This window comes from Marmota flaviventris, chromosome 9, assembly GCF_047511675.1.
Source record: "Marmota flaviventris isolate mMarFla1 chromosome 9, mMarFla1.hap1, whole genome shotgun sequence".
NCBI classification, from domain to species: Eukaryota; Metazoa; Chordata; class Mammalia; order Rodentia; family Sciuridae; genus Marmota; species Marmota flaviventris.
This window is the reverse complement of record NC_092506.1, coordinates 107141423-107157577: the sequence shown is the minus strand read 5'-3', so window position 1 is coordinate 107157577 and position 16155 is coordinate 107141423. Positions and strand designations below refer to the sequence as shown.

Here is a 16155-nt window from a genome sequence, read left to right as displayed (position 1 = left end):
AACCATTTGAGTCATTGGGTGTGGATGAGTGACAGGAAGAAAGTAAAGTTAGAGGAAATTATTTGACATTACAAATCCTCTCTTGCTGAGATTTGGCATTTTCTGCAGGGATATATATATATTCAAAATAGGGAGCCAAATTGCAGTGCTGAGTCTATTCTTGCCATCTTCATTTGAGAAGCTGAAGTCTGGTTTAGCCCATTTCTCTGCATGCTGTCATTAAGTAGCATACAGATCAAGGTCTAGATTTTAATCAACATTATATGTCTCTAGGAGATAGGAGCTCTGAGATCTTCCTTGTGAGGTATGAGTTAAGTCTGATTATAGTTCTGCTCACACATCTGATGTAAGAAGTATATTAAAGCTTACTGTAGTCTTTAGGAATTTAATACACTAGTGATTTTCAAGGCATTTTAAAAGACTTTGTTAAATGAATGGTATGATACATTTGGTCAGCTTTTCATGAATGCATTAGTAAGAATATATTCTGAACATTTCTCCTAAATGATCATAGGCTTTAGTCTCTTGGAGAAATACTACCACATTCTTTAATGTTGAACACAAATGCTGTATGGGGAATTACTGTCCTTCACATTTTACCTGCTATAACCTTTGAAGATAATTTTGCCCCCCACCCCCAATCAGGATGGCAGAACTTTTGTAAAATTTCCCCTTAACATATTCCAGGAAAATGTATGACCAGAATGACATGAACAACATTGTAGTTTCATAATTTGTAGAGCACAGGTCTCAAGTCACACTGTTAAGGGTTGAAATTTTGGTTCTATTAAGTATTAGCTCTTAGATATTAGCAAATTACTTAGCCTCTCTGAGTCTTAGAGTTTGCTGTATGTAAAAAGGCAAAATCCTGCCTCATAGGGTTATTCAAGTTACATGTATCCATCTCTTTGAAATTATTAAATGGAAACAAAATTGACTTTCCCAATTAGAATCTTAAAACAACAGCATCAAAATCAGCAGTAGTGGTAGTGCTATTTGTCCTGTTATACATCCAGAAAGGAATGTATCAAATGTGTACTGTCATTTTGATCCAGCTGGAGGTGATTTTGCTGTGAGTAGAAAACGATAGTGCCCTTGATTCTTTTTATTTGTTTCATGCCTTTTCTGTCCTTCCCTAAAAAGAGTGACTGAAAAGGCAGAAGAGACAAAGTTCAAACCAGTCATCTTCCCTTTGTTATTAGCTGTGGTAGGTAGAAAGGAGAGGATAAAGATAAAGACTGAATTTGAGCCTGGCTCTTGGCGCCAGCCTCAGGAATAGCAAAGTGCTTAGCGGCTCAGTGAGACCCTGTCTCTAAATAAAATACAAAATAGGGCTAGGGATGGGGCTCAGTAGCCGAGTGCCCCTGAGTTCAATTCCCAGTACCCCCCCAAAAAAAAGACTGAATTTGTGGCTTTCATATATCAATGGATTTTAGTTATCAACAATCTCAATTTGTCATTATCATGGATCTCTAACAATTGACTATTGCCCCCTCAGTAGTAAGTCTATTTTTAATTTTTCTCTTCTGTAAAAATCTCTGCCGAAAGTAATAAAAGATTTAGATTTAGAAAGTGCCTTAGCATTTGGAATGAAACCGAGGCTATAAATAGATATGTCAATGAAATAGGTTAGGGTGAAATCTAGTTCTCTGAAGCCTCAGAATCAAAGACACACATTCTTTCTGATCTGTACACTGGTACTAGCATGCATGCAGAGGTCTCTGTGCAGAGTGTTATGTGTGCGTTCCTCCATATGTAAGCATGAATATATGCATAGAGCATATGAGCATACTATTTCAGGGAATAATTCCAAGGGCTGCTCTATTTTTTAAAGACCTGGCCTTTGTAGACAGGGATAGCATCCTTACCCTGACAATTATTACTGGAAAAATCAGGATAAAGCCTTAATCCCATAGAGTGAACCCTCAGCCTATAAGACAGTGGCAAAGCTTACATGCCGACTATATGATCTTATTGACCTTATGAGAACTTCTCAGGAGGAAGGGAGCACAGTGATGTTCCAATCAGCCTGCAATGAGGTCAGCTTGGCGACTGGCTTGCTAAGCAGACAAGATGTCATTCATAGTCTGTGAAATGTCATCAGCTATAACTTATAGCTGCTAAAATTCTAACCTGTTCTTCAAGACCTAGAATAAATATTTCCTCTTCTACGGAGCCATTCTGATCATCCTAGTGATCTTCCTCCTTGAATTCCTAGAGCATTCTCTGACCTTCACACAATATTGATCACACATTGCCTTGAACTGGGTTTGGTGGGTGCCTATTTTGTCTCTTTATTAGACCATGGTCTCTTCATAGACAAAAGACAATGTCATTCATTTTTTAATTCCCAGCAGCACCTATTATATGGTATAATAGGAGTGCCACTTATATTTGTTGAACCAATGTGCACTGCTGGATACTCTGCTGTGGATATCAATTGTCAATGTCAGAAGCACTGGAAATAAGGTGTTAGTTTAAAGGAAATGTTGGAGAAATCAGTATCCCTGAATATATTATGACACAAAGTAATAAAAAATTGGATACAATCAGACACAGTGGCACACACCTGTAATCCCAGTGGCTCTAGAGGCTGAGACAGGAGAATTGGGAGTTCAAAGCCAGACTCAGCAATGGCGAGGTACTAAGCAACTCAGTCTCTAAATAAAATACAAAATAGGGCTAGGGATGTGGCTCAGTGGTCGAGTGCCTCTGAGTTCAATCTCTGGTACTCCTCCCCCAAAATTGGATACTAACAGACCTGTCAAGATCTTGGAACAGTTTTGCTGTGATTTCAGATTCTCAGTGAGAATAAGAGAATATGAACAACTTGATATGTTTCAGTAGACTAGTTTTAATAGAAAGTTGACCTGAAGACAAGACAGTGAGAGCCTACTAGTTTGAGTTTCTAGATTATATACAGTGAGGACAGTTCAGAATTTTATAATTCAAGATAAAATGCTAACCTACATCAAAGACCAAACTTCAATATTTGAAGGACTTTGACAGTTCTTTTACTGATTCCTTAGCTTCTCAACTCTCTGGGACAGAATTTTGTCCCTTCCATTTTCACCTGTTCTTATCATCTGCCTAGAGATAATACTTCACAGCATCTGAGTAATTGGTGTTGTTTTTTTTTTTCCATAATAAATTCTGCAATTAACTTTTGTTCAAATAACTTTGTAAGGTTTTTGGTCTTAGACAAAGCAAATATCTGCTTCAGTTTTAAAAAGGTAAAACAGTGACCTCAAGTCATTAAAAGTCATTAAAATAGTATATGTTTCTATTTCCTGGATAAGGTTCCTCCCAAATACCTGATAATATTTCCTAAGATTTCCATGGGTCCTTGAAAGTTAACTGCATATAGTTGGAAACTTCATATATAATAGAAAATTGTAGCAAAATGCTTATTGAACTTAAATACAAGATAGTCTATAATTCTTTGTCAATTATAATCCTTGTTAGGAATTGCACGGTGAGACATTGGCTAATCCTTCCTAAGTAAATTCTGCCCCCTTGTGGATTAAAATATGCACAGATAGGAAAGAAATGCTATAGTTGCTTGGGCTAGTTCCTTTTAGTGCTTTCAAGGAGCCCATCAACAGTCCTTGAAAGCCATGTGAACAATGAATGACCCTTTGTATTCATTGTGTAAAAGCTCAAAGATGTTGATGAATCATGTTGAAAGATAATAATATGCACTTATATTTCCTACATTGCACCACATTCAACTAGAACAGTACCTTTGAATATACTGGGAACTCAATAAATATTTCATAGTGAGAAAACATTTTGAATATTCATTCAACATACATATATAAAGATCCTCTTCCCTGACATACCCCTACATGAATGACTCTCTAGATAATATAGCTCATTCTCCTCTCAGACGGGACTGTTACCAAGTCTATCAATATATTAATTCCAGACTGGAGATAGCAGCTCAGGGATAGATGGCTGGTCTGTGCATGTGCAAGACCTTAGGTTTGACCCCCAGCACTGAAAAACAAACAAACAAACAAAACCAACCAGAACAATAAAATCACATTAGCCAAAATAACGTAAGTCTTTTGTAAGAGAATCACATAATTTCAGAACTGAAAAGTGGTATTAGAGATTTCCCTGTTTTTCATTTTGTGGTTGAATCTGTTATGCCATCTGGGTCCAATTCTACCCTAAGGAACAAAACTCAATAAGCTTTTTACTTGTTTTATAACCTTTTAAATGTTAGAAGGCAGCTACCACATTGGCCTTTAGTCTTCCATCCTCCATTGACCTAAAATTAAGTCAACAATTCCTACTATGACATGTTTTTCAGACCCCATCACTTCCTGGCAACAATCCTCTGAAAGCCAACTTTGTCAATGCTTCTCACAGTTTTTAGCATCTGGAACTGAACACAGATGCTATGGATATGCTGGCATATCTTTTATGAATTACAATGGGGCTGTTACTTCCCATGATTAGAACATCAGACCTCCACAAATGTAGCCCTAGACTGGATCAGCACTTTTAGCAGCCACATCAACAAATGGTCAATAAAATTCTTAGTCTCCACATCTCCCAGGTTGTTCCCACCCTATACTTGTGGTTAGCTGTAACTTTTAACATTTGTCTCCATAAATTTCTTCTTTGGCTCAGAATCACAGCTAGCAAAATAATTATATATTTCAAGTGTTTCCAATAAGGTTAGCTCTGCTACCTAGGTCTGTGTATCAGCATTTAATAAAAATTATCTGTTTCCAACCTACAATTTAAAGGTAAAGACAAAGACTTTTGGCATGGGAAAGATAGTAGAATCAAACTTTGGAGGGCTGGGGATGTGGCTCAAGCAGTAGCGTGCTCGCCTGGCATGCGTGTACCCCGGGTTCGATTCTCAGCACCACATACAAACAAAGATGTTGTGTCCGCCAAAAACTAAAAAATAAATAAATAAATAAAAATTTTCTCTCTCTCTCTCTCTAACTTTGGAGGTGGTGCCTATCTCCACAATGCCTCCCATTGGCCATGTGGCCTCAGTTGTGTGGCCTCAGTTTTAAATTAACACCTTAATTTAACATAAATGAATTAAATGAAAGGTATTATTAATCATAGCTTTCCAAGAATTTGAGGGAGAAAGAGAGACTGTTATCATCTTTGTATTCCCATCTTCATCCATACCTGATAGGTGAAGAACCTGGCTCTCAGTCTCTTGATCTATAAAATGAGAGAGGTCAATTAGAAAACTTCCAAAGTCCCTTTTATTTTTCTGATTGACATGTGATGATTTTGATTCTCCTGGGGCTTTCTCAAGTATCTGTGTAAAAGCAAAACACAGGAAACTTTTTTTCTATTCAGGAAAGTGAACTGTACCAAGTCCACTAGAAAAGGATTACCACTGAGTCCAAGGAGGAGCTTCCACACTTTAATTGCTGTTAGACAATGCTCTTCTGTATATGACACAGGTGTATGGCACAGCTCCTACATCTGTCATCGGATAATCCACCATGATCAATAATTTTGTTACTTGGTCTACACAGCCTAGTAAACAACAGCTCAAATCTAAAAAATGAACCCATCCATTCCCAAATTGCACTAAGCACTGTAGCTTCTCCTAAGTGGAGCCTTGGGAGGGGTTTGGTTCCTGTGCTGATGAGGGCAGTGCTGTAGGATCCCTTCCTTGGGAAGAATAAACATGGAGAGTTCAGGTAAGTTGTTCCTTCTCAGCATCCAGTAAGTATTTGAGAAGTGGAAGAATTATCTGTTAGGGAACTATGAGAGAAATAGATTCTTTAAAGGCAGCATCTTAGTTTCTGTTAAAAAGTACCCCTGCTTCATCTCTTTGAAGGAGGTCTTGAAGGCTCAAGAGAATCGTTAATAAAATGTTATACTCTAAACTTTTGGAAACTAAAACCTTAAACTAATCTTAACAGAATATAAGCAATGATCATCTGAGAAAAAGTCCCCTTTTTTAGCAAATATGAGCAGGAGAGGGAGCTCATATTTTGTGGGGAGCCTCCTGTGTGCCATTCCTGTGCTAGGTGCTTTTACCTCAGTGGCTTTCTGAATTCCCATTTTGCAGATTATAACAGTAAGGCTCAGAGAGGGTAATTCTCCCAAGTCCTTTGTTAAGTGCCTAGTTGCATGCAAAAGCCCCACTTAGGGAAAGCCTGCAGCTTCCTCAAAGGCATTTTGCATGTACACCAAGAGGCAATTCTCAATGCTACAAGAAAAAACCTAGATGCCAATGGAGACCCTTCCCTTACTTGCAGGTCTGCCACTAACTAGCTTTGCAACTTGACATTTTAATCATCTGGGCAGGAATTTCCTGGTAAGTTAAATTGATTATCTCTAAGGTATTTTTAAACAAAGGTGACTCTTTCAGTGCCCAAGGAATCCTAGGCTCATTACTGGTAGTCAGCCTGTCCCTTCCCTCTTACCCACTAGATGGCAGACACATGCCAAGCATTCCCATGAATGCTGCGAAGCCTAGGAGTTAAACACAGATGCCAGGCCCTGTCTACTTAGGCTATTGAACAAGGATACATGTGAACTTCAAAAAAGACTACATAAGGGTCATAGAAATCTGCAGAGGGACTGGGGTTGTGGCTCAGTGGTAGAGTACTTGCCTAGCATAAGTGAGACCCTGGGTTCAATCCTCAGCACCACATGAATAAACAAAGTAAAAAATCCATTGACAACTAAAAATATTTTTAAAAAAGAAAAGAAAGAAAGAAAAAGAAATCTGCAGAGCTACTGGTGGCCTCTTAAGTGTCTAGGGAGCTGAGGTTCAGGGAAGACTATAGATTCATAAGCTCTGATTGAGGTGCCCTGCCTTGGTAAAATCATTTGTATTCACAGAAGAGCCCCTCTCAGCACTGCTGTATTTAATTCTGGAAATGGTATAAATAGAATCTGGCACTCTGTCAAAGCATACCACCCACCACTATGTTCCAGTTCTTTGGGGACATGAACCAAATCTGAGTCTTTGATTCCCTCTAGTGGCCCAACTCAGCAAGTTTCATAGCTGATTTTTTTTTTTTTTCATTTACTTATTCAGTGTATAGTAAGTACCTACTGTATACACTAAATTGGCGCTAGGTTCTCTAGCCTTGCCCAGGGTTTACATCAGTGGTTTCATTTGAGCATTGTTGTGTTTGGTAGAGGTAGAAGTAGGATCTCCTTCTTACAAGCTTACCTTAGTATAATGCAAACTGGCAAATTTCTCAGTTGCTCTGTAGCTTCTTTATGGGATTGAAGGAGAATGTGTTATTCTATGGATTATTTCTGCTCTTAATGAGTTCTTAGGACCTTGAATGAACTCTTTTACCCCTGTGTCTTAATTTGCTTTTTGGTAAAACAGTTGTGTGGGTTAGATTCAAATCAATTTAATAAATTTTATTGAATACCTGCAGTGTATTCAAACCTACAGGATAAAACCCCAAGTGAAAATATCCTATTAGTTCATAGAAAATTGTTCTGACATATGCAGTAAAAGGAAATTCAAAGTATTATTTCCATTTCAATTGCACCACATAAATTCAGCCAAATTAGGCCAACACACTGAATTGCTCTTATGGTCCTGCACTTTGCTTTGCATTTTTACCAAAAGAACTCAATGTTTGGGGTATGCATGATAAGAGGTGATATGAAACTAAAGTTGGGATCATTCTGGCTAACCTAAGAAAGTTGCAAACCAAGGAGAGGCTGGATGTTATTATAGGCAGCCCCTGAATCAAAGTGAATGATAGAACCAGGCTGAACTATTCATTACAAAATAGGCAGCAAATTTTGGGTGGAACAGTCACTAATTACTTCCAAATAACCAATAGCTGGTCGACAGGTACTATTTACAATACTTACACCCTGCCCCCGTCCCTTTCCTTCTCTGGGATTTTGATCCATAGGATAGGAAAAACTGTTCAGTTGAAGAATCAATTGAAGCATTTGACCTGCAGGAACAAATTTTTAATTGATCCAGTGTTTTGTCATATTATTTTATCAGTCTTTAATGCTGTACATTTAATAGTCAACAATGCCTTACTTATATAAGCTGCCTTATTTAGTCAGGTAATAAGAGAGATTAATAGGAAAGAGGAGAGAAGATGAATTTGGAGTCTCTTAGTTCAGGTCACTATAACCAAGCACCAGTGCTGGGTGATTTATAAATAACAGAAATTTATTTCTCACAGTTCTGAGGCTAGTCATCTAAGACCAAGGTACTAGGGGACAAGGATATAGCTCATTGTAGAGTTATTGCCTAGAATGTGTAAGGCTCTGGGTTTGAACCCCAGCACCCCCACACACAAACACACACACAAATCAAAGTGCTGGTAAATATAATGTCTGATGAGGGCTTCCTCACTCACAGACCACCATCTTGTTTCTGTGTCCTCACATGGTGAAAGGACCCATGGAACTCTCTGGGTTTTCTTATAATGACACTAATTGCATTCCCAAAGTCTCCACCCTCATAGCCTAACCACCTTCCAAAGACCCTGGCTTCAAATACCATCAATTGGGAGTTAGATTTCAACACAGGCATTTGGGTAAGGATATAAACAACCAGTCTATAGCCAAGTCTTAGGTTACTTATAGCTTATAGGAAACCACTGCTATAAAAAGATGAAAGTGGTTTAAAAAAAAGAAAGAAAAGTGGAACTGAATAGCCAAAAGGATATTGAATGAATAGAGGACATGCTTCAACTGGGGTAACTTGGAATTTTGTTTTGAATAGAAAGATTTGATTTTGTGGGGAAGGTGTGCTGGGGATTGAACTCAGGGGCGCTTGACCATTGATTGAGCCACATCCCCAGCCCCATTTTGTATTTTATTTAGAGACAGGGCCTCACTGAGTTGCTAAGCACCTCGCCATTGCTGAGGCTGGCTTTGAACTCAGTATCCTCCTGCCTCAGCCTCTGGAACCGCTGGGATTACAGGTGTGTGCCACTGTGCCCAGCTTGTTTGATATTTTGAAATCATACAACATGAAACTAGAAAGAAGTTGGAAGAACAAAATAATATGTTACTAAGAGAAACAGGAACTCTCTGTAAAAGTTCTTTTGTTCCTGGAGGCATTCTTGTACTACAAAGAGGTCTGAGAGTAAGCTGCCATTAATAAGAGTCTAAGGAGTGACCTGGAAACCCAGCTTGGTGTTGGAGCCAGTTTGGTGGGGGTGGGATATCAACTTCTGCCTTCCCCTCTCCCATATAGGGTGTTCCTGTGGAATGACCAAGGAAACTCAAGGGATCTGAAAAAGTTTAGCCCAGGCACAATGATAGAACAGGAGTGTTTCCAAGAGCTTTTTATATGAGGCACACGAGAAATGAAAGATGAAGAAATAAGCAATGCCCAGGGTCATGCAACTTCCTCTAACGTAACTGAGGGTAGGCACTATTTGGGGAGCTGTATGGGTTTCTACAGTACAAGGAAAGGTGCTATGGTCAGGGAAAGTGCTCAGGGCAGCTTCATGGACAGTTCTACCTAGATATTGCAATGAACTTAAACCCAGATTCAGTGTCTACCCTCCCCACTTCACCCCAAAATAAAACACATCATTGTGCTCCTAACTTTCCTAGTACTGCTAATGCATCATCATCCTACCAGTCACACAAGCTTGAAAACAATCTTAGGTTTTGAATCTTTTTTTTTTTTTTCCTTATAATGACACTAATTGCATTCCCAAAGTCTCTACCCTCATAGCCTAAACACCTTCCAAAGGCCCCATCTTCAAATACCATCAATTGGGGGTTAGGTTTCAACACAGGCATTTGAGTGAGGATATAAACAGCCAGACTATAGCCAAGTCTTAGATTGCTTGTAGGAAACCATAAACTGCTTAATTCTAACCAGATGCTCTATTCAATAGTGTTGACTTCCACATTACTTCTCAGATCTGTCTTTTATTTTTTACCACATTTACTACCTTTCACCTGAAAAAATTAATAGCTTTTTCACAAAGACATGTCTCAGTATCTCCCCTTTCACTGTGTGCTCTTACAGTTCCTAAACCTCTCTTCCTCAAGCAAGCCAGGGATTATGTCACCATGCCCACTGTGGCAGGTAAGACCTTTTATCATATAAACTGCCCCATCACCTTTCCAGTTTAATTTGTTACTGCTTTCCACACTTATTCTTCACATCAGCCAAGCTAAACTATTTATTACCATTACTGATATCCTCCTCCCCACTCTGCCTCTATTCCCATAATTTCCCCTTCCCACATCTCAACACCTTTTTCATGCTCTATTCTTATCTAGGTGAATTTCATTTATCAAAGCCCATGTCAAACACCACCTTTTTGTGGTATGTATGTTATGTATGTATGTATGTATGTATGTATGTATGTATGTATTTTGGTACCAGGGATTGAACCCAGGGGCACTTAACCACTGAGCCAGATCCCCAGCCCTTTTGTATATTTTATTTAGAGACAGGTTCTCCATAAGTTGCTTAGGACCTCACTAAGTTGCTGACGCTGGCTTTGAACTCACCATCCTCCTGCCTCAGCCTCCAGAGCAGCTGAGATTAGAGATATTCACCACTGCACACAGCCCTTTTTGTGTTTTTTTGAGACAGTGTCTTACTATGTTGCCTAAACTAATCTCAAACTTCTGAGCTCAAGTGATCCTCTTGCCTCTTAAGGTTAGAATTATGGGCATGTGCCACCATGCCCTGATGAAATACCACCTTCTTAATAATATAACCAGTTGCTTTGTATTTAGAGCCATCAAGTGTTAAACACCACATCAGGTGACTTGCATATAGTATTTCTAATATTTACAAAACCCTTGAGAGGACTGGGGTTGTGGCTCAGTGGTAGAATGCTTGCCTAGCATGCATGAGCCACTAGGTTTGATCCTCAGCACCACATAAAAATAAAATAAAGATATTGTGTCCACCTACAACTAAAAATAAATATTAAAAATCCCTTGAAAGAGTTAAGCTTTTCTTAAATCCTATAATCAATTGCCTATGATTTTTTTTCTTCTCTAAATTTGCATAGCCCTTTGATCATGAATAATTTTCCTTTAGATTATAATTTCTTTAGTTGTCTCTTTATTCTTTTAAATTTATGCTACTGCTCAGCAGCAATAATTAGGGATTTAAAGGAATTCATTTACAAAGTGGCAAGGTTCACTTCTAAGTTTTTTGAGGTGTTTTTTGTTGTTGTTGTTGTTGTTTTTCAGCTTCAAGTGACATTGAATTCTATAACTTAAAGAATAGGGCTTGTTCTGAGCGTGGTGGTACACACCCATAATCCCAAGGGACTGAGGCAGGGGGATTGTATGTTCTAGGCCAGGCTCAGCAACTAAAGCAGACCCTAAGCAACTGAGCAAAAATTCTGTATCAAAGTTAGAAACAAAAAACAACTCCATGGTAAAGTGCCCCTGGAGTCAATCCCAGTCCCCCCCCCCCCAAAAAAAAAAAAAATCAGGAGTTACTGGGCAATTTAGAGCATGATTTCTATGAACATCATCCTTTGGAAGCCTCTGCTAGTAGAAAACAAAAAGATCAAAAGACATAGTTGTTGACTTGAGATATTCCAGTGTTGATAAACATCCAGTAAGAGCTGGGCACAGTGGCACATGCTTGTAATTGCAGATACTGTGAAGGCAGGAGTATTACAAGCTTGAGGCCAGCCTCTGAAATTTAGCAAGATCGTGTCTCAAAACAAAATAAAAAGCGCAAGGCCCTGGGTTCAATCCCTAGCACCACAAAAATAAATAAATAAATAAAAATAAAAGGGCTGGGAATGTAGCTCAGTGGTAAAGTACTTGCTTAGCGTGCGTGAGACCCTAGGTTCAATTCCCAAAACTGCAAACAAACAACAACAATAACGCCCCCCCACCCCTGCACACACCAAAAAAAAAAAACAAAAAACAAAAAAAACAGTAAGGTAGTAAGAGAAGAATGTAATTCAGGGAGGTTAAAAAATATGAATGATGGAGCTGGGGTTATGGCTCAATGGTAGAGCACTTGCCTAGCACGTGTGAGGCACTGGGTTTGATTCTTAGCACCACATGTAAACAAATAAATAAGTAAAATATAGGTCTATCAATAACTAATAAAAAAAAATATGAATGAGGGTTATGGATGTAGGTTGGCAGAGAAGCACTTGCTTAGCATGTGTGAGATTCTGGGTTCAATCCCCAGCATTACCAAAAAAGAAGGTTCATGAATTCCATTAACAGAGGGTCCAGTGGTATGAGATAACAGGACTTCTAGTACTTCTCATCTAGGATTTTCCCACACCCTTGACTTGCACCTTGCACATAGGAACACCAGTAATTACTTGTTGTGATATTTGCTCCCCACACATTGCCTTCCAGTTTCTGCATTACTCATTAAAGTTTCCCTCTTCCAGTTTCCTATTATGTTGGAACCTTGGGAACTCACACTGAGATCAAGAGAGTGGCAGAGGAAAAGGTCACTTTGCCCTGCCACCATCAACTGGGGCTTCCAGAAAAAGACACGCTAGATATCGAATGGCTGCTCACTGATAATGAAGGAAACCAAAAAGTGGTAAGTATACACCTTGGCTAGAGTCTGCCCTCTCCCTTGTCCCCCTACTTTGGTCTTTCCTCAATCTTCCTGTCTTTTTAATTTGGTATGAAAAAGCTTGGATCGCTTTTTCATCTCCACTTATAGTTGAAAGACTTTATGTATAAAACTAGAGAGGGTCTGTGGTTGTGGCTAAGAGGTAGAGAACTCACATAGCATGCATGAAGCACTGGGTTCCATCCTCAGCACCTCATAATATGATGCCCACATACGTAACTGGCCAGCAAGAGAACTGATATTGGTTCTGGAGTTGGAAAATAAAAGAACATGCCCTAGGTTTTTGGTACTCAAATTGAGTAGGACCATGAAGGACGTCTAGTTTCCCATACTTCTGGAGGTGAAAATGGTACTCATAGTGCTCTGAGGATCCACTGGGGCTGCCTGTAATAAGAGAATGACAACTAAGTAACCTACCATTGTTATTCTTCCTGCCTTGTCTCCCATGCAGCCACAGTTCAATCAGGTTCCTACTATAACTACTATACTCACCTCTGTTACTCTGTTTTGTTTTTGTACCAGACATTGAACCCAGGGGTCTTTACCACTGAGCCACATCCCCAGCCCTTTTTAAATATTTTATTTAGAAACAAGGTCTTGCTGAGTTGCTTAGGGCCTTACTAAATTGCTGAGGCTAGATTTGAACTTTTGATCCTCCTACCTCAGCCTTCTGAGCTATTGGGACTACAGGCAGGCACAACCTCACCCAGCACTCTGACTTTTTGTTATTGTTGTTGTTGTTGTTTTTGAAAGTGTATATTTTTGTTTAGAAGTTTGTGATTTTAAAAAATCTGTGACCCAGTGTTATGGTTTGGATATAAGGTGTCCCCCCAAACCTCCTGTGTTGTGAGGTGAAATGCTTAGTTTGTGAGAGCTGTAACCTAATCAGTCTATACTGGTTTGAATGGACTGACTGGGTGGTAACTGTAGGCAGGCGTGGCATGGCTGGAGGAAGTGGGTCACTCGAGATGTGCCCTCCTCCTGTGGCCCCTTTCCCTATTTTTCTTCTTCCTGGATGCCGTGCCTTTCACCATGAACTTGGTAAATACTCTTTTCACTATACTTGAGTCACGTTCCTGAGTTCTTTCTGACTAGGCCTGATTTGGACTTCCTCTTCTGTTCTTCTTTCCTTCACCATGCCCTTCCTCTGTAATATTCTGCCTCATCTTAGGCCAGAGCAATGCAATTGGCCTACCATGAACTGAACCTCTGAGCAAAATAAACTTTTCCTCCTTTAAGTGGTCCTTGTTGGGTATTTTGGTCACAGCATCAAAAGCTGACTTAGGAAAACTGATTTTAGAATTTTCTTCTTTATTTCAGAGCTTTGCTTCTTTCCCTGGTTAAAAAAAAAAAAATAGAAATTTTCCTTTCCCACTCTATATCTATACTACTCATTTTATAAGATGATTTATGCTATAAGAAGCCAAGGTTTTTCACTAACAATAAATTTTAGAATCACTGCTGGAGTTTAATCTGCTTAAGTAGCTGTCTACATCACCTTGTTATTTTGATTCTGATTGTCATTTTGTTCTCAGTGTACATCATCTTGAGACGATGTATACTCTGTAGAACAAGGTCACCTTAACCTGAATAAACTTTAACATGCTTATTCCAACAACTTCTTGGTCAATCCTAGACATGATATTCTCAGTTCCGAATGAAGTTAATAAGAGCCATGTTCCTATAGTAAAAATCCAAGAACTTGGTAAATACTCTTTTCACTATACTTGAGTCAAGTTCCTGAGGTGTTTCTGACTAGGCATGATTTAGACTTCCTCTTCTGTTCTCATAAAATCCATTTTGAGCAAGAGTCCTGCCAAGTCAGTTCAGTGATAAATTCTTATCCTTGATGTCTAACCACCTTCAATGTCCTATCACCTGGTCTGTCTTTAACAATAACCCTTTCAAGCATTGAGTCAAAGACTTTCTTACTCCTAATATTTCTTCTTATTAATTTTCCATCCATTCACCTCCACCCTACCCCTTGTATAAACTACCCTTGTTCTTTTTGGAGTCAGAGTTGAGCACAATCTCCCCATTCTATGACCCCATTGCAATGGTCCCTATACCTATTGCCATTGCCCCCTTGAATAAAGTCTGCCTTACAATCTTTAACAAGAATCACTGAATAGTTTCTTCTTTAGCAACTCTACAATCTAATTTTCATCTAGGTTTTTACATTTTTTTTAAGAGAGAGAGAGAGAGAATTTTTTAATATTTCTTTTTTAGTTTTCGGCGGACACAACATCTTTGTTTGTATGTGGTGCTGAGGATTGAACCTGGGCCGCACGCATGCCAGGTGAGCGCGCTACCACTTGAGCCACATCCCCAGCCCCTAGGTTTTTACATTTGATCTAAAAAAAAAGACTTGCTTGGTTATTGGTTACATAGGCAAGTGAATATATGGGTAAAGAGTTAAGCTGATTTGAAAGGCACTGATAGAACTTTAAATAGGTCAAAATTCCCTATTTATCTTCACTGACAATTTATAGTAAGGATGGTCATTGATTTAATTTACAGTAAAATGGTCATTTATTCAATCATTCAGATCACACAAATTTATTTAGCACTTACTGTATGCCACACTAGAATACAATAATAAAGAAGCTATCATAATCCCTGCCTTCTGGGGGGCCTCCAGGAAAGACATTCAATAGTTGGGAAGGAAGTCAGGTGTGGGGGGTGCATGCCTATAATCCCAGCAACTTGGGAGGCTGAGGCAGGAAGATTACAATTTCAAGGCCAGCCTCAACAACTTAATGAGACCCTAAGCAACTTAGCAAGACCCTGTGTCCAAAAAATAGGGGATATAGCTCAGTTGATAGAGTGTTTATCTTGCATGCACAAGGACCTGAGTTCTATCCCTAGCACCAAACAAACAAAAAAACAAACCAAAAAAAAAAGACTGGAAATGTTGCTCAGTGATAAAGCACCCCTATGTTCAATTCCCAGTACCAAATAATAATAATCATTATAATTTGGAAGAGAGGGAAGGTGGAAGAATGGATGAAAGGAAGAAGGAATATTAACTACATGCCAGATAAAAATCTGTTTATTACCTTTTATCTCATTATTTTCAATCCTCATGATGAGGATTTTATTAGGTAAATTTTACAAATAAGGAACTGAACCAGGTGTGGTGGTGGGAGCATATACCTATAATCCCAACAACTTGGTAAATTGAAACAGAAGGATCACAAATTCAAGGTTAGCTTCAGCAACTTAGCAAGACTCTAAGTAATTTAGCAAAACTCTCAAAATAAAAGATAAAAAGGACTGGGTAAAGCTTAGTGGTAAAGCACCACTGAACTCAATCCTTAGTTCAAGAACTAAATAAAAACCAAAAATAAATAAGGAACTGAATCATGTTTTTTGCATGAGTACACACATACTGACACAAACACACACAAAATGAGCAAATTGCCTAAGGTAACCTATTTGCATGTTTAAATTGGACACTCTGACATTGGTTTCTGGGTTGTTAACCACTATCTTTATTGTTATTATTATTATTATTAGGTACCAGGGATTGAACTCAGTGGCACTCGACCACTAAGCCACATCTGCAGCCCCATTTTGTATTTTATTTAGAGACAGGGTCTTACTGAGTTGCT

General features: G+C 38.8%; 1 protein-coding gene across 1 annotated transcript in view; it reads left to right on the top strand.

The window, feature by feature from the left end:
* The window catches only part of Clmp (CXADR like membrane protein), a 97356-nt gene that overhangs the window by 58042 nt on the left and 23159 nt on the right, over positions 1-16155 (top strand). The window contains exon 2 of the mRNA XM_027930597.2: positions 12348-12505. Coding sequence (XP_027786398.2) covers positions 12348-12505 — 158 coding nt within the window. The remainder of the gene's footprint in view (positions 1-12347; positions 12506-16155) is intronic.